At 33.2% G+C, this 22943-nt stretch overlaps 1 protein-coding gene across 3 annotated transcripts in view; it reads right to left on the reverse strand.

Moving 5' to 3' along the window:
* COL19A1 (collagen type XIX alpha 1 chain) overlaps positions 1-22943 on the reverse strand; it is a 340055-nt gene that overhangs the window by 158778 nt on the left and 158334 nt on the right. For all 3 annotated transcript variants that reach the window (XM_032275604.1, XM_032275605.1, XM_032275606.1), the window contains 2 exons: positions 19542-19595; positions 17915-17950 (listed from right to left, as the gene is read on the reverse strand). In XM_032275604.1, coding sequence (XP_032131495.1) covers positions 17915-17950; positions 19542-19595 — 90 coding nt within the window. The remainder of the gene's footprint in view (positions 1-17914; positions 17951-19541; positions 19596-22943) is intronic.

The following is a 22943-nucleotide window of genomic DNA, read 5'->3' on the forward strand; positions in this document are numbered from 1 at the left end:
TGCCCAGGCTGGAGTGCAATGGCGCAATCTCGGCTCACCGCAACCTCTGCCTCCTGGGTTCACGCAATTCTCCTGCCTCAGCCCCCTGAGTAGCTGGGATTACAGGCACACACCACCATGCCCAGCTAATTTTTTGTATTTTTAGTAGAGATGGGGTTTCACCATTTTGACCAGGATGGTCTCGATCTCTTGACCTCGTGATCCACCCGCCTTGGCCTCCCAAAGTGCTGGGATTATAGGCGTGAGCCACTGCGCCTTGCTGAGACGGGTTTTCACTATGTTGGCCAGGTTGGTCTTGAACTCCTACCCTCACATGATCCACCTGCCTTGCCCTCCCAAAGTGTTGGGATTACAGGTGTGAGCCACCAGGCCAGGCAAAAAATGTGAACATTTTATATTTGTTTAAATAAAAATACTTTTAAAACTTTATTAACCATTCATCTGTATTTGGACATCTAAGTTGTCTCTATTCTTTTACTATTACAAGCAATGTGGAAATGAACAACCTGGTAGATGCGTAATTTTATAAATTAATCAGGCTATCTATAGCTATATTTTCTGGTTCAAAGCAAGAGTGAAACTCTGCCCTTCATAAAGATTATATCCACACCCACTTGCCCAAAAATGTAGAGGTGTGTTTCTCAGCATTTTTGCTAACATAGTGTACTATCTAACTTTTTACCACTTCCAATCTTATAAGTGAAAACTAGTATTGTAGAGGTGTTTTAGTTTACATTTTTCTTCTTATGAGTGAATTTATGTCTATTTCATATATTTAAGAGACATATTCTTTCTTCTTGGAGTTTTAAAAAATTGATTTGGAGAAGTTTCTCTCTATATTTGGATATATAGTCCTTTGTTATGATGCGAGTTGTAAATGTTTTTTCCCAGGTGGCCATTTGATTTAGTTTAGTGGGTTTTTGCCCCCATATAGGAGTTATTTTATCATGCAGTAAAATGTACTACATTTTTTTTTCTATTTTTAACTCTAGTTTAAAAATATATTTTAAAAGTTTATACTTAATTATTTTTAAAATTCTTATATTTTCTTTAGGGCTTTCGTGGTTTAGTGTCACCTTTAAAATCTTGATCCATCTGATATTTTTATTGTAACGGTAGTCATGTACAAACCCAAATTTGTGTTTTTCCACATGCTGTGTAGTTGTCCCCAGTGCATTTATTAAAATATTTTTATTATAAGTTTTTAACAGTACTGTTTGACTCTTTAACTCTGTAAATGAATCTATTTGAAAAGTACTACAATTTTATTCAAAACATTAAACAAGTTAAGGCAAGTAAGCTAATTCTCAATTTTTACTTATTACATGCAGATTCAAATTTAGCACTTGAAATAGTAAAGAATTGCCCCAATTTTCATATCTGGCAACTTGTTCTAAAGTACAAAGAAGATAAGTTGTCGTTGTTAACAGAAGATTTTCTCAAATTGCAATGCTTTGACAATAATTTGGATGACACAAAATGGCTATTCACATCATGTGAAATATCCTTTTTTTTTTTTTTTTTTTCGAGAGGAGTTTCACTTTTGTCGCCCAGTCTGGAGTGCAATGGCGCAATCTTGGCTCACTGCAACCTCTGCCTCCCAAGTTCAAGTGATTCTTCTCCTGCCTCAGCTTCCCGAGTAGCTGGTATTACAGGCGCCTGTCACCACACTCAGCTAATTTTTGTACTTTTAGTAGAGACAGGGTTTCTCCATGTTAGCTAGGCTGGTCTCGAACTCCTGACGTCAGGCAATCCTCCTGCCTTGGCCTTCCAAAGTGCTGGGATTACAGGTCTGAGCTACCGCACCTGGTCAAAACACCTTTTCATCATTATTTTGTCATTAGACTCAATTTATACTTATTGGTGACAGAACCAAACAGAATGACTTTACAAATTGAACAAATCTTGTTAATTCTGAAAAACATTTTAAAAAATGCCAGGGTGAATTCTTAAATATTTATAGTTAATTCTTCATTCATAAAACCAGTGAGATCTCCCTCTCTATGAATTAAGAATTAACTATATGGTTAATTTTGGTAATATGTGCACTAAATAAAGTGAAAAGTGGTTGCATTGTTTATTTATTAACAATTTGTGGATGTTAAATGGAAAAATATGTGCTAGAAATTTTTATACTGACAAGAAAAACTGCACCTTAAAAATGTTAAAAATCTGATATTTAAATATATCTGAGGGCTAACTTCATTTCTAGGGAAATTATATTGCAGGTCAATGAACAAATACGTCTACTATATAAATATTTCTTTAAACATAACCTCTTAGAAACAGGGTTAATCTGTCAAACTATTTAACTGCATCTATTTTATGGACTAAATAAGCTAAGGTTGTGTCAGTGTAATTCTAATTCAGTACTAATAGCATTAATAAAATTAGTTATGATGCGTTACATACATGCCCAGGTGGTTCCAGTGTCACTTTCCAGTCTACTGGGTTGGTACAATGGGTAGTATGTGATTTCCAAATAATCAGATTGTGAATCCAACAAAGTCAGAAGAAAACCCTAATTTTCAATTTACTAGTCACTAGAAAGTTGGCATGACAGTAAATTAGAATTGATGTTTTAATATTTCAATGAAATGGAGCAGTCAGAATATTATTTTTAAGCTTCTAAAAAACAATCCCTGAGTAAATCAAGATAATTTGAGATTCAACATATTCTCAAATATAGAGTACATATTATAGAACCATAACAAGCAAACAATAGTAAGAAAAATGATAATCCATATCATACAAAAAGACTCCCATGTTTGCACAGAAGCAAAATGTGGTAGTCCTGGTGCAACATCTCAATGTCATTTCAGTACATTCTTTGATGACCTCCACACATTTACAATAGTAAATTAGGAAGGGGATAGAGAAGTGACATGTATTGCATAACTGCTAATGTGTCAGGAATTCCACTAGTTACTTTAATATGTGATCTTATTTAATTTTAACAACTCTAAGAAATAGAAGCATTCCCTTTTTTAGATGAGAAGATGAATTCTCTAAATACAAGATGGTAAATAAGTGGTGAAGCTGAGCTCTTAATCCAAGTATGTCTGATCGCCAAACTCTATCTATTTCTAATATATTCTACTTGCACTTCCAAATAAATCTTTAGAGCATAAGATACATTTGAATGTACTTTATCTTAATCTATGAATGGGGATTCAGGTCAATATTATAAGAGTGAAGATACAGAGTGACCCTTGACATTTTTGATACATGAAGGTATTAAACTTTCCAGAATATATTTATTAGGAAACTAAGAAGTGGCTTTGAAATAGCATAGAATTCTATAAGAAATGGAATTTAAAGTCAACAGTATAGACTGAAGAGAAGAATAGCAAAGCACCAGAAAAAAGGTACTCTGGGACTAGAGCTAATGGAGAAGCTAAATGAGTTAGCAGTATAGTTAGCTATGGTGTGGTAAACAGAACCATTTGCTAAGATCTGTTTGAAAAGAAATGCAGTGCACAAGAGCTGGTTGGCAACAATGCTCTATGAGTCTTTTGCATTTCTATTTGTCTTATAAGTGAGGCACTAACTGCTCTAGGTTCTGAACAATCTTTATACCTCTAGGGTGGAAACGTAGCCAAAAGGATATCTATAGGATTCAAACTTAATTCTGGCACTGCCAGAGGGATATTCTTATTGCCTTGACATGATCCTAAATAAAAAAAAGATAAAGACTACTTGGTTTAGTACACTGCTTGCTCCGTATCCTTATGGTTGCCCACTTGGGCCAAAGCGGGAGACATACTGAGTCTATTTCAGTTTTATAAAAAATGTCCTTGTCCTTGTTGATGTTCCTGGATTAATGCCTCAAGTCAAGCAGAACGGCCAATTCAGAAACATAAGGAGCAAATCATCTGGCTTTCTAAGATAGACTTGGGATGATTTACGGGATCTATTCAGCTGTTTGAATTTGGGATCCTGGGGGACAGAGTTGAGATCAATCGTGCAGGCTGGTCTCATCTACTTCCTTGGCATTCTATTAACAGTAGCCTTTAATTAAATGCTATATGAGACAAATTGAATAGTTTTGGTCATAGCCTTTATTGATAATATTATTCAGAGCTGTTAGTGGAGTGGTATACTCATAACAAATTTGCCAGACAACAAGACAGTACAGAAATGAAGAGTGGATGTTGTTGAGAGACAATGGGTCTTTCCATGGGTCTTTTTTGCTTTTGCATGTCTTATGAGGGAGGTACTAACCACCCTTGTGTTCTGGGCTATCTTTTAAAGGGTAGATCTGCTTACTGTTTAGGATGTTAAAGATAATGCCTCTCTTTTGGCAAAAGGCAAGTTTGCCTGCAGTCCATTTTTTAAAAATTTGGCTTTCCTACTCTGCTATGATGCAAACCCACTGAATATATAGCACTTACCTGGGTTGCTTCTGGTACTTGGGAGCAAGGGCAACCAAAACAAACATAAGGTTCATGCTGCTTGCTGCCATGAGTAATAATGCCTGTTTCTCTGACTCAGAAGTTTCATATCTTCTGCCAGGATTGATGAAACTGTGGCAGGCTAAGTCATTTATTATTCACGTTGAATAAATTCTCATATCTTTTATAGTTCTTGACACTGGTAAGTGTAATCCTTTCTCTATATTGGGCCTGTGTCTGACTTAACTATTCCTTATATTTATTTTCTTTTTAAAATAATGTGATAAAATAGAGGAAATTTAAGAAAATAATAATATTATTAAAGAGATAGAAATTAGATTGTATACAGCTAAAGGAAATAGAATTCCACAGGAAAGGTAAAGAGAAAATAACAGAATTTTAGAGTTGAAAATGACCTTAACAACATTCTGTTTGACCCTTACATATTACAAGTGATATGCCCAAGGTAAAATAAGTAAATATAAATAAAAACAGTTGCATATTTCAGGATAGAGTCTGATTTCCTTGCCTTCCATCCAGTGTTTCTCTATTTTGCAAAAGATGACTTTAGTAATGGATTAAGCTATACAAAGCTTTTGTTCATGGCCGCAGAATAATGAGGAGATAATAATAGGAGTCTTTAATCAAGGAGGTAATTCCTGTTTCCCACAAACAGCATGACTTTCAAATTGAACAAAAATAATCAGGGATAGTAAGTGACATCAAGATTGTTATTGCCGAAAATTTTTAATATGGGACAAAGTGACTGCCTGTCCTAAATTAATTAGGGTTGGTAGCTAGAAAGAGGGAATCTCCTCCTCATTGTGATATCCAAGTAAGTGATTTTGTAGTTTTCTGTAGATATTTTTCACTGTGGGATTTGGTGATATTTTACTTTAATAATATGTTTGTCAGTGAAAAATTTTTGTTTCATCTACCTATGAAGAAGAAATATTTATTTAATACCTATACTATATCAAGTACTTTCAGTCTCTGGGGATACAGTTGTAAATAAGACAGACAAGGTTCCTATCCTCATGAAGGTTATACTGGTTGTAAACAGAATACTTAGAATTCAGTTTATAGTTAATAGTTTTTTTTAAGATGAAAGAATTCTACCCATAAAACACGATGATTTTATAAAAGTTCTCTTTAAATATTTGTTAGCAATTACTTCATAAAGAACTTTAGACTCGTTGCTATTGATATTTTTGCCATTCACATTTAGCATATTAACAAACAATAACAACAATAGCTAAGAGTTAAATAGTATTTACTAGAAGCCAGGCATTGTTCTAAAATACTTACATATATTAACTCAATCATCATTATAACACTATGCAATAGAAAATATTAGTATCCCATTTTATAGATGACACAGAAAGGGCAAGAAACATGGTCAGGTTCAAAAGCAGGTACCTTGGCTCCTTGAGTCTGTATAACCACTGAGTTAAGCTGTATGGGTTTCTGGTTTGTTAAAATCAGTGGAATAGTTAATTGGAATTAATATAATTCTTGTCCTTTTTAGAGAGAAATCCTTTTTTAGTTCCACTTAATATATCAATATAAGGCATTACAACAAAGTTTTTTTGTTTTTGTTTTTGTTTTTTTTTAGATTTTTATAAAAAAGCCTACAGCACCCAGTATTCCCAGATGGTCTCCGACCCTGCTTAGCTTCCGAGATCAGACAAGATCAGACACGTTCAGGGTGGTATGGCCATAGACCACAAAGATTTTTTAAATGCTTAGAATGGAATTGAATTAAACTAATTTTAATTTAGCTTTACGGCTGAAATAAATACATGCTTTGCTGCACTTAATTTTTCAAAAGGTGTACCCATTTTACAATTTTCTAATGGCATTTAAAATACATTTTAATTTGTTTTTCTCAATTTCTGAGTATTTCAACATGAAATAAAATAACTCTTTTGTAAAAGTCCCAAATTGTCATTGCATAGTGCTTTTAGGAAGGGAAGTTTTACTGGTTGAGGTTTTAAATGCATAATTTGGACTTTTGATGAAAACAATTTGAAATGCCTTTTGAAACAGAAGTAAACTATAAACAGAAGGGCAGAAGGAGCTATTCTCAAATTATTCATCTAATGAAAGAGATATAAATCACCTCCATGTCGAACGAGCCGACTGTAAGTTTTTCCAAAACATAAATCTTCCCTGAGGCTAAAACATAAATCTTCCCAGGGCCTTAAGCGTCAACTCGCCAGTATTTCTTCACAGAGCAGATAAAAATAGCTTTGTATTACAGAAAAGTAGCTTATATTTTAATCAACTAATTCACTTACATGTCTTTTGCCCTCAAATAAAAAAAAGATTGATTTTAAAAAATATTTCAACTGCCTCCTTTCTACTGGCAGACTAGTACCTCAGAAATCCCAATACTGAGTTGGATTACCAGTTTCAGAAAACTAATAATGAATTAAACATAAATTATGCAACTTTAGAAAACTAATAGTATTGATTCAAATTTAGGCAACTCATTAAGTATCTAAATAACTCAGATTTTGATATGTGAGGAATTTAAAATAATCTTATTTTAAATTACCATTAATTGCTATGCTATAATACATATATTTATATGTACATATAAATATTTATAATACATATATGCTATAGGCCATATATTTATTCTAGACAGAATGGAAAGAGGAATTATGCTCTTTGGGCATGTAACAAAAACCTTTCTATTTTATTCACCTAAAAAGAGATTGTTATAGATCCTTAGGAATTTTAATAAGAAAGCATTATTTAGTAGTTGAGTCTGTGATTCAAATGTATTTAAAGCAAATAACTTTAAATTGCAACATAAGAAGTTTGGTAAAAAATAATTTTCTCTGAAATAACTAAATGTCTGTGTATAGTACGAACATAACTACAGTTATACAAACACTTGTAAATTTTTTATATAGAATTCACAAATAATCATTTTAAAAATGATTAACTGGTTGCTTTTTCTTAAATCACATAGGTTCTCTGAAGGCAACAACGATTGTTGTTTGTTTCTGTGTCTGCAGTGCTTAACACAGTATCTGGTACACAGCAAGCATTCAACTAAGTGAGTGGGTAAAAGAGAGGAAGGAAGGGAGGAAAGGGACCATATCACTCACTGAGCAATTATTTTTGTTTCTTGTACACATCAACTTAGAAAAAGAATTATTTCAAAGATACCCCATGTGAATACTATGTGATTTTTTTTGTGCATTACAGCCATCTGCTAATTGAATGTCATTTGATTTATAAATGACCAGCTGAGATTTTTCTCTCAGTTGCTTATGGTAGTCAAGGTAGTTTTCTTAGAGTAAAAGCGATCTCCCCCTCTGTGCCTAATTTCTCACTTAAGCTGGATTTATCTGGGCCCCAAGGAACTGGTATTTAAGTATCATTTAGTAAGCATGTCTAAGGCACTTCTGCTGTTGACAGACTTAACCTTTGGCTTCTGCATAAACATTTGGTGCCATCTGGATGAGTATTTAATAACTCCCCATAGAGATAGGGCCAGAGCAACACAGCCATCTTCCTAGGAACTAAAGGAATATATTACATGAAATAGCACTGTTCGACCTTCCTTCACCTGTCTCTCCTCTGACATGACATGCAAAGGCCAGAAGAGAAACGGATACAGAGATGGTAGCCAACTGTCTCATTTCACTCATAGTCCCTGTCTTGCTTCTAAAGCCTTAGTGATGTATTTTAGTAAAACTTTACTGTAAAAAGAGCATTGTATTATTTAATTGAGGAGAATCTGGCAATCACATGTAATAAGAAAACCGCAGAACATACACAATTTTATGAAGTTATATATAAAGTCATACTACATTTATATAAAATTAAGATTTTAATAACAGATGACACATAACCAAAGAATTTCTGCTTATTGTACTTGAATATAATATATTCAAGTATTTGAATATAATATATTCTTATTGTATTTGAATATAATGATTTACAACTAATATTTCAACATGAGAATAAAAGCTTACACAAAATGCCTTTATTCAGATAACATGATTAAACCATGAAATAGCTACCTTTAATAGAGGATTTTTATGTCAACATCTTCACGATTTCAGAATAATTTATCAGAATCTTCCTTTAAAATAAAATTTCATTATGATCTTGGATGCACTATATTCGATCAAATAAATTTGTATATTTATTGTGAAAATACATTCATTTTTCTTATTCAGCGTTGGTTTTAGCTCACATAAATCTGCCTTGTAAATTATAAATATCAACAGAAGAGATACTTTAAATTTATCAGTAACTCACTGGTTAGGTGTCATCTTGACATTAAATATTTAGTTTTTTCACAATCAGAATACAGTATCTTAAAAATGCTAATTTTGAATACAGTTTTGTTAAAATATTTATTTTAAATAATTTAGAAAAGGAATTTTTATCCTTTAACAGGCTATTCAAAAGTGGCTTTTTAAATCCATTATTATTGAAACTTAATACATGACAATGATATTAGCAATATGGTCATTCCAGATGTGGCAGAACCCAAATACCTTTTGAAAAAATGTGATTTGGTGATATTTTTAAAACATGGAATTTCAGAAAGTTAGTACATATATACGAAAAACATACTTACAAGGGAATTTTTCTTTGTTGTTAATAAGCCAGTTGCTTAGAGAATTTCAGCTAGAATCACTGAACTATTTGACTGTATTTGGCTTCATTTGTGCTATTGAAAGCATATGTCTCAAATTTATAGAAAGTTATTTCACATTTTTATTGATTAGAATGCTAAATTTTACCATCTAGGAGTTTAACAAGATGCTGAGAAATGAATAAATAAATAAGGCAAGAGACGGTAAAATCTACAGCTATAGATTAAAGGCTTATTTTAATTTAAACTTTGTATCACACTCATTAGGCAAGTCACAGGAATTAAAACTTAATAGTCATTCACTCTTGACTGCAAGCCTGAAAATACAAGCAGCACCAGTGCACTGAATCAGAACAGTCAATTTATTCTACTTGGCTAGTACTCTGCTTTTAAAAAATAATGAACATTGGACAATTTTCTGGAAATCTTGCTTAAGAAGGAGAAAACTCAAGAAACAAATGATCTTGAAGCATTAAAAAAGTAAAATCAGTGGCATAAATGTTTTGCGTTAAAAAAAAAAAAAAATCAGTCCAAATGGCTTTATCTAAATCACTGGTATGACTAATCCTTATCTTATACACACTATTTAAGAATAAAGAAAGAAAGGAAGTTATTAAACTGAATTAATCAGGCTACTACAACAAAGATTTTCTAAAAACTAACAAAGTAAATATTCATTAAGCACCAAGTATTTTGAGGACATGCTCATATTTTGAGCATTGTTCCATATTGATGGAATTCAACAGTGAACAAACTCACTAAGACTCTTGCCCTAATTTGGTTTATATTCAAATAAAGAGAGGGACTGACAACAAACAATAAAAATAATAAACGAGCAGTTTATTTGAGAGAAGTGATTAAAAAGAGCTAAGAAAAAGAAAATATGAAGCATGTAATGGAGATTGGAAATTCCAAATATATCTGTAGGTGAGTAATTTTAAACATGGTAGCCAGTGTGGTTATTACTGAGAAGTCATCTAAGCAGAAACTTGAAGGAGTTAAAGAATTTAGCCAGGCATGTATACGGGAGCAGGTGGAAGAGACATCACATGAAAAGCCCCTAACGTGGAAGTGTGCTTGGCATGTTTGAGGGACTGCAAGATGGCCATTGCTGTGGAGTAAAATCAGAAAGAAAGGGAAGAAAAGGAGATGAAGTCAAAAACGCAATGAGAGTTGAATCCTCCAAGACTTTACAGCCATTGGATGCAATTTGGGTTTTATTTAATTACCTAGGGAAACTTTGGAGATTCTGAAAAAAGAGTGACAAGGAACAGTCTGGCTTCTCTGACTCAAGAAGGCAAAGGAGAAGGAAGAAGACCATTAATTGGCTACTGAAATAATCAAGAGATTTATAATGGTAACTGGGACTAAGCGGTAGTAGTAGAGGTGTGAGAATTGGTCAGATTCTAGATATTTTTTGAAGCCAAGTTCAATAGAATAAGTAAAGAAACTTATAATTTACTTAGATATCTTCCATCTTGGTGGAATTCAGCATTGTATAAAAAACAAACAAACATGGGCTTCCAGGATAGCCCAGTAGTTCTATTAAATCAATATGCCCACAGATAACAACTACATATAGAACAACTACCTGAAGACACTGAAAACTCAACAAAAGCAGACAGATACTGGAGAGGAGTCAACATTTGGAAAAATTAAACAGCATGGAGTCAGTTTTCTGTTTTTAAGATGTTTAGTCTAATGTCAGGCTCAAGTCTTGGTCTTGGGTTGGCTAAATAGAAAGCCTGCAGTCTTGCAGAATTGAAAAAACTGAGGACAGAGTTCAGGGCAAATGCAATTCCTGTAAAGTAAAGTGGGGTTGGTTTGTCAACTCCTGAAATAAGTAAGGAAGTCTCAAATTCTGTATATAAGCTCTCCCCAAATTTCTGGCTGATTCTTAACCAAACATACACAGTGGAAAATGCAAGTAGTTCAGCTTAGTTTAAAAGAACAAAACTGGGATTTCAGCTGTTGCCAGCTATAGGGGAAACAGAGTTTGCTATGTGAGTCTAGCCAATTTAACTGACTGCTTTAAAACTACATTAAAGCTCTTCAGAAAAAAATGGAATTCAAAGTTTCTATAATTTACCACTCATAGTATTCTAAATAAAAAATTACTTGCCATTCAAGTAAGCACCAAACATAACCCATTCTAAGGAGTAAAGATAATCAACAAAGAACAACTTGATATTAGTCAGATGATAGAATGATCAAAGATTTTAGAGTAGTTATTAAAACTATTCTCAAGGACAGGAAAGAAAATATGCTTATAATGAATAAAAAGACAGGAAATATCAGCAGAGAAATATACACTGTTTAACATAAAACAAACTTCACTAGCCCAAAAATATAGTATCTGTACTAAAAAATTCACATGATAGTCTTAACAGTGGAATGGAAATGACCAAAGCATGAGTAAGCTTGACAACAGCTTATTGGAAATGCTCCATTCCCAAGATGGAATTAGATGGGAAAAAATGAACAGTTTTATGGACAGATTATTAAAATCTAACATATCTGTCATTAGCCTTTCAGAAAGGGAAGAGAGAGATAATGGGGCAAAAAACACATTTAATGAAATATAGTGAAAAAATTTCCCTAATTAGTTGAAACATGTACAGTTAGATTCAAGAAACTCATCAGGGCAAATTTAAAGATAAACACACCTAAATATACCATGATTACACAGCTAAAAACCAGTGATATAAAGAAAAATATTGAAAGCAGCCTAAGAAAAATGATATATTGAATACAGGAAATGATTATTTAAATGATTGTTGACTTCTCATCAGAAATAATGTAGAACAGAAGACAAAAACAAAAACAAAAACAAAAAAACCTTAAATTGCTGAATGAAAAAAAGAAACCATCAGCCCAGAAATCCATATTCTTCATGAATACAGTAAAAATATTCATCAAGACTAAGACCAAGAAGCGTTTATCCTAGAACAGCAAAAGTTGTTCACAGTCAGAAAATATATAAGGTAGTATAACACATTAAGTATTTAAGAAAGAATATCAGATTATCTCAATAAATGCAGAAAAAGACTATAAAATTCAACACCAGGTCTAGGTGAAACTCTTGGCAAACTAGAAACATAAGAAAAGTTGTTATAACTGGTTAAAAAATAAGCAAACAAAATATAGCAAATCCATGCTTATTGTAAAACTTTAAGAACTCACATGGCAAAAGAAAAATGTCATTATTTTCTCTACTCAAGATTCTTTATCTGTACCCAAAAGACAAATAAAAGGAAAGGTCATATTTAAGGTGAAACTTCAGGGCCTTCACATTAGAGTCAGGGAAAAGGCTAGGATAATAACTATAATCTCTATGTTATAAGGCCAAGAAAAGAAAGAAAATTAACATTTTGGAAAGGAAGAGATGAACTGTCATAATTTGAAGACAATATGGTTCTCTATGTAGTAAATATAAGACAACAGACAGATAAACTAATAGAACTATTTGATAGTTTAGCAGGGTTGTGAATAAAAGTCAATATACAAAAAATATATATATAATAAAGAAAGTATTTGTCTGCCTTGTGGAAAGCCAAATGTCCCAATGTAATTTATTCAGTGGTTATCCTTTCTCTTACTGATTTATAAAGTTTTATTTAACACACTTCAAGGTCCTATATGTGCTTGTATGTATTTCTTGGCTCTGTGTGTATTAAAAACCAAAATGTCTAAGAATGTTAAATATTGTTGAGGTGTGGCTACTATGTAAATTCTTGATACATTAACTGATATATGCTGACAATTAGCATAGCCACTTTATAGACCAATGAGGCAGTATCTTGTTGAATTGAAAAAGTACAGACTTTCTCACCCAATAACTTCACTTCTAGGTTTATAACCTTTAAAAAAATCTCATTCATGTGTATAAGAGACACGTACAAAAATATTCATTCGTACACTGTAGGTAAAAGAAAAAACAGACAAAAATCCAAATGTTATCAATATGAAAACGTCTAGTGCTATGGTTAAATGCTGGAAGACTATAGATCAGTTTAAAAGAATAAACCTGATCTATAACATTAACATAAATGATTCTCAAACAGAGTATAATAGGGAAAAATAATTGTGAACATCTATTTACAAGAGAATACCATTTGTGTTAATAAAAAACATAGAATATAATACATTGCTTTAGTTGTATATCTATCAGGTAAGTGTATACTACCACTAACATCATCAACAATATAGTAGTTCCCTCAGGGTGAAAAGAGAAAGAGAAAAATAGACATCTAATAATATTTTTTGTTTGAAACTGAAATCTGAAGCAAATGCTGTCAGTTATCAATACTTCTTTATTTTGGATAATAACTACAAAGCATTTTTTATATATGTAGGCATACCCCATTTTATTGTGCTTTGCTTTATTGCTTTTCTCAGATACTGCATTTTTTACAAATTGGAGGTTTGTGGCAAGCCTGTGTACAGCAAAAGTATTGGTTCCAGATTTCAACAGCACGTGCTCACTCATATCTCTGTGTCACATTTTGGTAATTTTTTCAATATTCAAACTTTTTCATTATTATTATATTTTTATGGTGATCTGTGATCAGTGATCTGTAGTGTTACTACTGTAATTGTTTTGAGGCACCACTAACCATGTCCCTATCAGATGGGGAACTTAATCTATAAACATCATGTGTGTTCTGACTGCTCCACTGACCAGCCATTTCTCTGTCACTCTTCCTCTACTTCGGCACCCTTATTTCCTAAGGAAGAGCAATATTGAAATTAGGTCAGTTAATAACCATACAATGGCTCCAAAGTGTTCAAATGAAAGAAAAATTTGCACATCTTTCATTTTCAATTAAAAGCTAAAAAATGATTCAACTTAGCGAGGAAAACATAGAAAGCTGAGATACACCAAAAGCTAGGTCTCTCCAGCCAAACAGCTGAGTTGTGAATGCACAGGAAAACTTGAAGGAAATTAAATGTGCTACTACTATAGTGAATACACAAATGATAGGGAAGCAAAACAACCATATTACTGATATGAAGAAAGTTTTAAAGGCCTGGATAGAAGACCCAAACAGCCACAACATTCTCTTAAGCCATAACATTCCCTTAAATCAAAGCCTAATCAAGAGCAAGGCCCTGACTCTTAATGCTGTGAAGGCTGAGAGAGGTGAGAAAGCTGCAGAAGAAAAGTTTGAAGCTAGCAGAAGCTGGTTCATGATGTTTAAGAAAAGAAGCTATCTTCAGAATATAAGAGTGCAAAGTGAAGCATTAAGTTCCTAGTGTAGAAGCTGCACCAAGTTAGCCAGGATCTTCAATGAAGGTAGCCACACCACACAACGGATTTTCAATGTTGACAAAGCAGCTAAAGATGCCATCTAGGACTTTCATAGCTAGAAAGGAAAAGTCAATGCCTAACTTCAAAGCTTTACAGGAAAGACTAACTTTCTAGTTAGGGGATAATACAGCTTGTGACTTTAAGTTAAAGCCAACAGTCATTCTGAAAATCCTAGGGCCCTTAATAATTATGCTACATTTACTCTGCCTATGCTCTATAAATGGAATGAAAAAGCCTGGAGGACAGCACATCTGCTTATAACATGGTTTACTGAAAAAGCCCACTGTTGATATCGCTGTTTAGAAAAAAATATTTCTTTCAAAATATTCCTGCTCATTGACAATGCATCTGGTCACCCAAGAGCTCTGATGGAGATGTACAGGGAGATGAATATCGTTTTCATGCCTGCCAACACAACACCCATTCTTCAGTCCATGGGTGAAGAAGTAATTTTGACTTCAAGACTTATTGTTTAAGAAATACATTTTATAAGGTTATAGCTGCCATAAATAGTGCTTCCTCTGATGAATCTGAGCAAAATAAATTGAAATCTTTCTGGAAAAGATTTAACATTCTACATGTTATTAAAGACATTTGTGATTCATGGAAGAGGTCACAATCTGAACATTAACAGGAATTTGGAAGAGGTTAATTCCAAGCCCCACAGATGACTCTGAGTAAGATGTAGGCGGAGGAAGTAACTGTAGAGGTGGTAGAAATAGCAAGAGAACTAGAATTAGAAGTAAAGCCTGAAGATGTGGCTGAATTAATTGCTACAATCTCATGGCAAATCTTGTATAAAGGAGGAGTTGCTTTTTATGGATGAACAAAGAAAATGTCTTATTGAGATGAAATCTACTCCTGGTGAAAATACTGTGAACATTGTTGAAATGACAAGGAAGGACTTGAAATATTATAGAAATTTAGTTCATAAAGTAACCGCAGCTTTTGAGAGGATTGACTTCAATTTCAAAAGAAGTTCTGTGGGTAAAATGCTACTAAACATCATCACATGCTACAGAGAAATCTTTCATGAAAAGAAAAGTCAATTAATGTGGCAAATTTCATTTTTGTCTCATTTTAGGAAACTTTCACAGCCACCTCAACCTTCAGCAAGCACCACCCTGATCAGATAGCAGCCATCCATTATGGAGGCAAGACCCTCTATCAGCAAAAAGATTACAACTCACTGAAGGCTCAGATGATCATTAACAATTTTTAGCAATAGAGTTTTTTTTTTAATTAAAATGTGCAAAATTGTTTTTGCACAATATACATTGCACATTTTATAGGGTATAGTGTAAATATAACGTTTATATACACTGGAAAAGCCAAAAAAGAAAGTGGGTGACTTGCTTGATTGCAGTGGTATGGAACTGAACCTGTAATATCTCGAAAGTATGCCTATATTTTGAATTAATCAATCTTTAAGTAGTTTTTAATATGAATTTGATACTTTGAGAAAGACATAGCTATCCTGGCCCCTAACCCCAATACACTCTATTATCCTACACTGAGCTGCATCACATATTTACGTTACTGCCCCATCTCTGCTAGGCACTTGAATTTTTCTGAATTTTGCCTTCATGATGAAGTTAAATTTGATTTTAATTTTTTTTTCTTTGAGACAGAGTCTTCCTCTGTCACCTAGGCTGTAGTGCAGTGGTGCAATCTCAGGTCAGTGCAACCTATGCTTCCTGGGTTCAACCAATTTTCCCACTTCCAAATATGATGCAGTCAGTCATTTGGGCTTCCTCAAAGACTATTACCAACTATTTCAACTAATAATATATCAAGCTGCATTATCAGATCAATTAAATATTGAGTGTATTGTAAGTTGCTGTTAATTTTAGTTTATTATTTTGTAGGGAACAGTTGATAATTTATATTAATAATGTCAAGCATACAAAATAGTAATACTCCAATAATATGAATATTTTACTTTATGAAATAAAACATTTCATTTCATAGTGTTTTCTCCATGTCATATTTTTAGACAAGTATGAAATTAGCTTGTAATCTCTAAGTGCTTGACAGCTGGATGGTGTAAAGATGTATCTTCAAGGTGTTCCTTGGCAGAAAAACGCTGGCTGCTATTAAAAATCCACAAAACATATATAATCCAATGCAATTTTCTGATTGAGAAACCAAAACTGTATTTCAGGTGAAATAACATATATAGATTGCATATTGGCCTTCCAACATGATTTGGAAATGACTAGGAAATCAGATAACTAAGTGGAGTAGTTGAATGTATAACTTAGTTGAAGAAAACAGGCATGAGTCTTACAGAAAATGAGCAGGTTTAACTAAATGACTGCATATAACTTAGTTGAAGAGAAAACAGGCATGTGTCTTAAGTAAAATGAGCAGGTTGAACTAAATCACTGCCAAATAATTTTTTAAAATTCTACGAAGTATAAAAAACAAAATAATATGCACTTAAAACTGCCTGTCCAATAGTTTTTCTTTTCATGCTTAAAAGCTTACAGCATAGAATTCCACTGCAAATTTAATGAGTTATCCCCAAGTAAGTCACCTATTTATTTCCTTAGGTTTTCTACATATCAAAAAGCATTTGTTTATGTGGGAGTTGCAAAGATTATTTGTGTAAGACACTATTAATGTTTTTTTCATGATAGGATTTTTAGTATAAAGATAAATATAGATATTATCAAAATCACACAGTTTTTGAGATTCCTATGTTCTGCCAATGGGAAGGGCTCCATTTAGATTACTAGAATACTTTTTAAAATCTGACCTTGTATAATCAGAATAGGTCTTTGAAAACTACTGATTTAAACGCTTAATTTATCTCATAGGTAATATCAAAGACTTCAGGCTGTAGAAGATTTTTTTTTTAAAACTGTCCTGTTTTCCATTAGGCTTAGAGTCTTATCTAAGTTAAATGAGAATCTTTAATGGCCTATGAAGGAACTCTGTAATAGTAAATTGTATCTGAATTTAAGAGTATCATATATTTATTATTAAATGCTTCATATATGATGTACCATTTAATTGAGAACAATCTCATTATGTGCACATTATAAACTTTTCTCATAAATCTGTCACTAAAATATTGCCATTTTTATAATCTGCAAATTTTAGAAGCAAATCATAGAGGAAAATAATGGTTTTAGACAGTGCTGGGGGAATGTAACTATCAATTTAAACAGGTAGCCGTTTTTACTCACTGGATAATTACAATTTGTTTCGTCCTTTTACAGTTTTTAAAGCAAGTAGGACTGTATCTGATTCCATTTACTTTAAACCTGATGTTAAGAGTGCATAATCAAACATTTAGGAGACACAATTATGAACCATATGGAGGACAGAGAAAATTGCTCATGGTAGGTACTGATTTCAGACTTTTATTGTAACCACCTGTATGAACTTGGGTCAAGTATTTCACTGTTGTGGGCAGATGCCCATCTTTAAAATGTGGAGTTTTATCTACATGTACTTGAAGTCACCTTCAATTCTTAAGTCTGTGATTTAAATCCTGGTTTAGTCATGAAGTAATATGAATAATAAATAGAATAACGGCTTTCAATTTTGAATTTTGATTTCAAGAATACTTACAGGTAAGGCTGGTGGTCCTGGGGGTCCTCTATCTCCCTAAAATAAAGAAAAGCTGCAATTACCACTAGTCCCTTTTTGTATATTATAAATTTATAAGTGAATAGAAGCAGTATCTATAGATAAATCTTGAAGAATAGAAAAATGGAATTTAATCCTGATAAAATTCTCCACACAAAGAAAATTTATCATCCCCTTTTAGCTCTCATGATATAAAAATCACCTTGTATATTCCATTGTTTTTGCAAAAGTAGGACTTGTTTTGAAAGCTAAAATAATCTAATTTTCTATTCTTTTGTCTACTAATCCAAAATTAGAAATAATATATTTTCAAGTATGGTTACTTGCCAGTGGAACAGCTGGGAAGTGTCACAGCAATAGACAATTTGTCTGACAAAGTTAGTATGAGGATCAGCAGAAATAATAAGTGGATCTCCCCATTTCATGCCTCCCAGCTGCAAGAAGCAGTCCCATGGCCTCTTCTAAAGCTCTGCTGAATTGGCATCACATTTGCCATCAACTGTAAGAGGCTTTGCCTATATTTATGTATTTTTGAATACTAAAATTGCTTTGCTGATCTATATGAATACAAATTTCCAGGTGGATATATCAACAACTATTCAACATCTTTAAAAAATGGTTCATCTAAAAGTTCACCATTTTCCAATTTCCATGTCCCCTTATACTTTACAGTCCTGGAAACTCTATTTATTACACAGGAACTCTCAAACACTAAGACCAATCACCCTTGCCATGTTTCTTATTTAGCTGCACATTATGGAGGCCATGTACTGTATAGCATGGGGTACCAGGGTGCTGTAGTCTCACGTTGAGTATCTTTAGGACTTTCTCTTTTCTCAACAAATATAGCCACCTAGAAAGTTAAAACTTAGCATTGTGTATGCATTGTTTTTTGCAACAATTGAATTAAAATAGACAATAGTTGCTAAGGAACACTGATGTGGCTTTAATCAGTCACTGAGGACTCATTTGCAAGATCACCTTTAACATATAGACAAATATTGAAGACAGACAAGGATTTCTAAACGTGCTAAGAACGGAGAACAAAATACAGTGCAAAACACATACACATACAATTTTCATCAAATTGGGATCACTCAACTACTTTATTCAAAACAACCCTTGCTTTTTACTATTTCTTATTTTCCTTTTCAAGGTCATTGCAACCATGTCATTGTGAAATAGCTTATTTTATGAGAAAAAGTGGCAGAAAATGGAATAGTTAGACTAAGACTGAGATACAAAGTTAGGTTTTTCCAAAAGCCACTTGCCTCACCATTATAGTAGCAGCTCAGTGTTATTGGCAAAATTTTCCAATACAGGCCACACTTGCTAATTTGGTGATTGAATACCTAATGCTGTTAAGCAAGGGCGAGAAAAGGGAAATCTTATAAATACAAGTTAATGCCAACTAGCAATTGTGCATTTAGTCTTTTCAAACTTATTAAATGAATAAAAAGGCTGTTCTTATTCAGATGCTATTAATGTAACAGGCTTTGGTTAACTTTAAAATGCTTTTGGGAGATAAACAGTATCAGTGAGAAGTCACTGCATAGGTTGTCAGGGTTTTCTTAAAGAAAGCTTGGGCTTTGCTGGGTAAACACAATACCTTTTCTCCTTTTGGGCCAGGTGGACCAGGAAGACCCAAGTCACCTTTTGAACCCTGTAGAAAGAATATAACCAATACAGACTTCAAAGAAAGGTTTAATTTCTAACAAGTCACTAGTAACAAAATAAATCATAATTTACTAAAGTTTCAAATCCCATTCTTCCTTTTGTAGTATAGAGAGAAATAGAGACAACTGGCACTAAAATGATAAGCAACATCTGTGCCGTAGTGGGCACAGATACATTAAATCAGTGCGAGTCCTCAATACTGCATATTTGTGCAACTTTGCTTCCTGCTAAAATTACATTAATTCACCATCTGGGAGAATATCATTTAGATCTATATGAGCTTTTAAGTATCCACTTTGGATTAAATTTGTGGATGTTGTAAATACCTCTGATTTAGCATTGATTTGGCCTTTGTAAAGCTTGCCAAAAAAACTCAAGAGTAAAATCAAAAACATTTTTATGTCTCTATCAAGAAATCTAATTGTGAGGGGAAAAGGAATGAAAGATGCATTCTTTTGCTATCACACAACTGGAGCTAAAATGTAATCTCTCGCCTGTTTTAAACTATGTTTTAGTTGTCTAATTCCTATCTTTTTTACCTAGATTTATAAAGATGTCAAATGAAACTATATATGACATAGATAGAATATCAGATAAATATTTTCATAAGTCCTCTGGACTGCTGGATGTTTTAGTGGGTATTTAGTTGATCTGACTAAGTAATGTCAGCTTTCGACACTATTACAATAGATTGTACCAGAGGAGATCAGCTCTACAGCTGCATAAATTCACAGTGTACATAGAAAGTTAGATAGACACATCCTCACTACATGGTAAATAGGAAAAAAAATCTTCTTTTGTCCTTAATTTAAGGACTCGATGAAGGAAGAACAATAATAGAAAAAAAAAAGAAATATTCTGAAGCCACACAATGCACAGTAAATCGGAGCATCTTACTGATCCTAGCTGAAAGACTCAGCTATTACTGCCCTGACATTTTGTAGTGAATAAATAATGCCAAACGCCATCACCTGTACTCAATATAGACACCAGTGATGAAATGAAAGAAACAAAAGAAAATTGGATACTTAAAATAAGCCTGTTGCAGACAGTATGTGAAAATTGTAGTATTATACTTTAAGAAAAACATTTTTAGTGGATGAAAACAATATCTAATTGGGCAAAAAACCTTGTAGTTGCATAAATGCCTTCATGTATAAAACTCATAGTTATGCTTTTTCAATCATTACCTTGGAATATTTATAGAAAAAAGATGAGTGAAAAATTAAACAATATTTGAGACATAGTATTATTATTTGCAATATCCATTTCCTCCCAAATCAGGCAACCATAATCTATTTATACATGTTTCCAGAGCAGAACTTGGCAACAGCATATTGTAAACACTTGAGGGAAAAAATTTGCCATTTCTGTGAATAGATTTATTATTAATTCGCTTGTTCTTTCATTTGCATATTCAATAAGCATATTGCATACCTTGTGTGAAGTCACTTCTGGCCTTTAGACCTGTACTAAATTCTGAAGCCACGTGTAGCTTTTGAACTCTTGAAATGTGATTACTGAATTGAGTTTTACTGTGAGTATAAAACACTTGGATTTACAATATTTGGTGTAAGAAACAAATATAAAATATCTCACAAATAATTTTTAAATTATATGCTTAAATGATAACAGTTGGACATATTGTATTAAATAAAATATATTATTAAAAGTATTTTCAACTTGTCTCCTTTTACTTTTCTTAATTTGACTACTAGAAAAAAGAATGTATTTACATTCATCTTGAATTTGTAGCTGTCATTATATTTCCATTGATTAGTAATACTTTAGAGATACAGAAAAGAACAAGAAATTAATGAAGATTATCTCCATCACCAAACTTTAGTCAGGGTCCTCTGAGCTCTCTTCTCAACTAGGCCTGGGACGTGGCCCCCATTCTGTCTTTGTTCTGCCAAGCTCAATTATAGCAAGAATCTTGCTAAGTACATGTATAGAAAATCTCTCACCCTTAAAATCTGTTCTCCATTCTGTAACCTTTGAGGAGATCATGTTCTCTGTCCCCTACCTTGATGTCTAAGTCTTTGGCCTGTCTTTAGCAAGAATCTTCTTAGATCAGTTTAGTCAGAATCACTCTACCCTTATGTCTCCTCTTAATTTTCTACCCAGTGACTTCCCTCCCTCTGCTCATTGGCTATAAATCCCCACTTGTCTTTGTTGTAGTTAGAGTTGAACCTGATCTCTCTCCCTATTGCAATTCCCCTATTGCAATAGTCTGGAATAAAATGTCTTCCGTATCACTTTTTAAAAACGAGTGTCAATAATTTTTTTCTTTAACAGCGTCAAGATTTCTGTTCTCAAGGAACTCACATAATAAGAGGAGAGTGACTGACAATAAACAGTTCAACAGGCTGAATGTGATAAAAGTGAAAGAGGAGAGAGCTGCTACTTCAGGTAGGGTGTCAGAAATGGCCCTTGTGTGGTGGTGACATTTATTGTTTCAGAAGGATCCTAGCAAAAATGGAGAATCATTCTGTGTCCATCAACAGATGAATGGATAAAGGAAATGTGCTATATATACACAACGAAGTACTATTCAGCCATAAGAAAATAAAATCCTGTCATTTGCAGCAACATGAATGGAACTGAAAGTTTTTATGTTAAGCGAAGTAAGCCAGGCACAAAAAGACAAATATTCCATTCTTACTTAGATGTGGGAGCAAAATATTTTGAACACATGGAGGTAGAAAGTGTAAAAACAGATAACAAAGACTGGAAAGAGTGAGGGGTAGAGGGAGGATGAAATGATGCGGGTAAAAAGATACAAGCATACAGTAAGATAGAAGGAATAAATTCAATGTTTGATAGCAGAGTAGGATGAGTACATGTTAAAAAAAATGTATTTCATTCAGAAAATGGATAACCTAAACACCCTCACTTGATCACTATGTATTATATATGTGTAAAAAAGTTCTCTTGTATCCCATGAATTTGCACAAACTAAAAAAAAAGGATCCAGCCATGCAATGATCTGGGGAGAAGTGTGGGGGCAAAGGGAACAAGAAGCACAGAGTTCACCAAGGTAAAAGGAGTGTCATGAGCACGCAGGTAAGGAGTAGGGTATTAAGTCAAGGTTTGCCAGGGGTCATGGTATATAAGGAATTGCAGACCATGATGAGGAAGAAGGGTTTTGTTTGACATGCAATGGGAAACCACTTAGGTGTTTTAAGCAAGAAAATGACATGATGTGAATATGTTTACAAAAATCCCCACAAACCATATAGCCCTAAAGTTTTCCTGTAACTACATTAAATTTTTATTTCAGAAGAAAACCTTGGTTTTGGTAATTCATTTTTTTAAAGATTATGTGCAAAAC

The sequence above is a fragment of the Sapajus apella genome, unplaced genomic scaffold (assembly GCF_009761245.1).
Source record: "Sapajus apella isolate SASKATOON/1434 unplaced genomic scaffold, GSC_monkey_1.0 scaffold6, whole genome shotgun sequence".
Taxonomy (NCBI): Eukaryota; Metazoa; Chordata; class Mammalia; order Primates; family Cebidae; genus Sapajus; species Sapajus apella.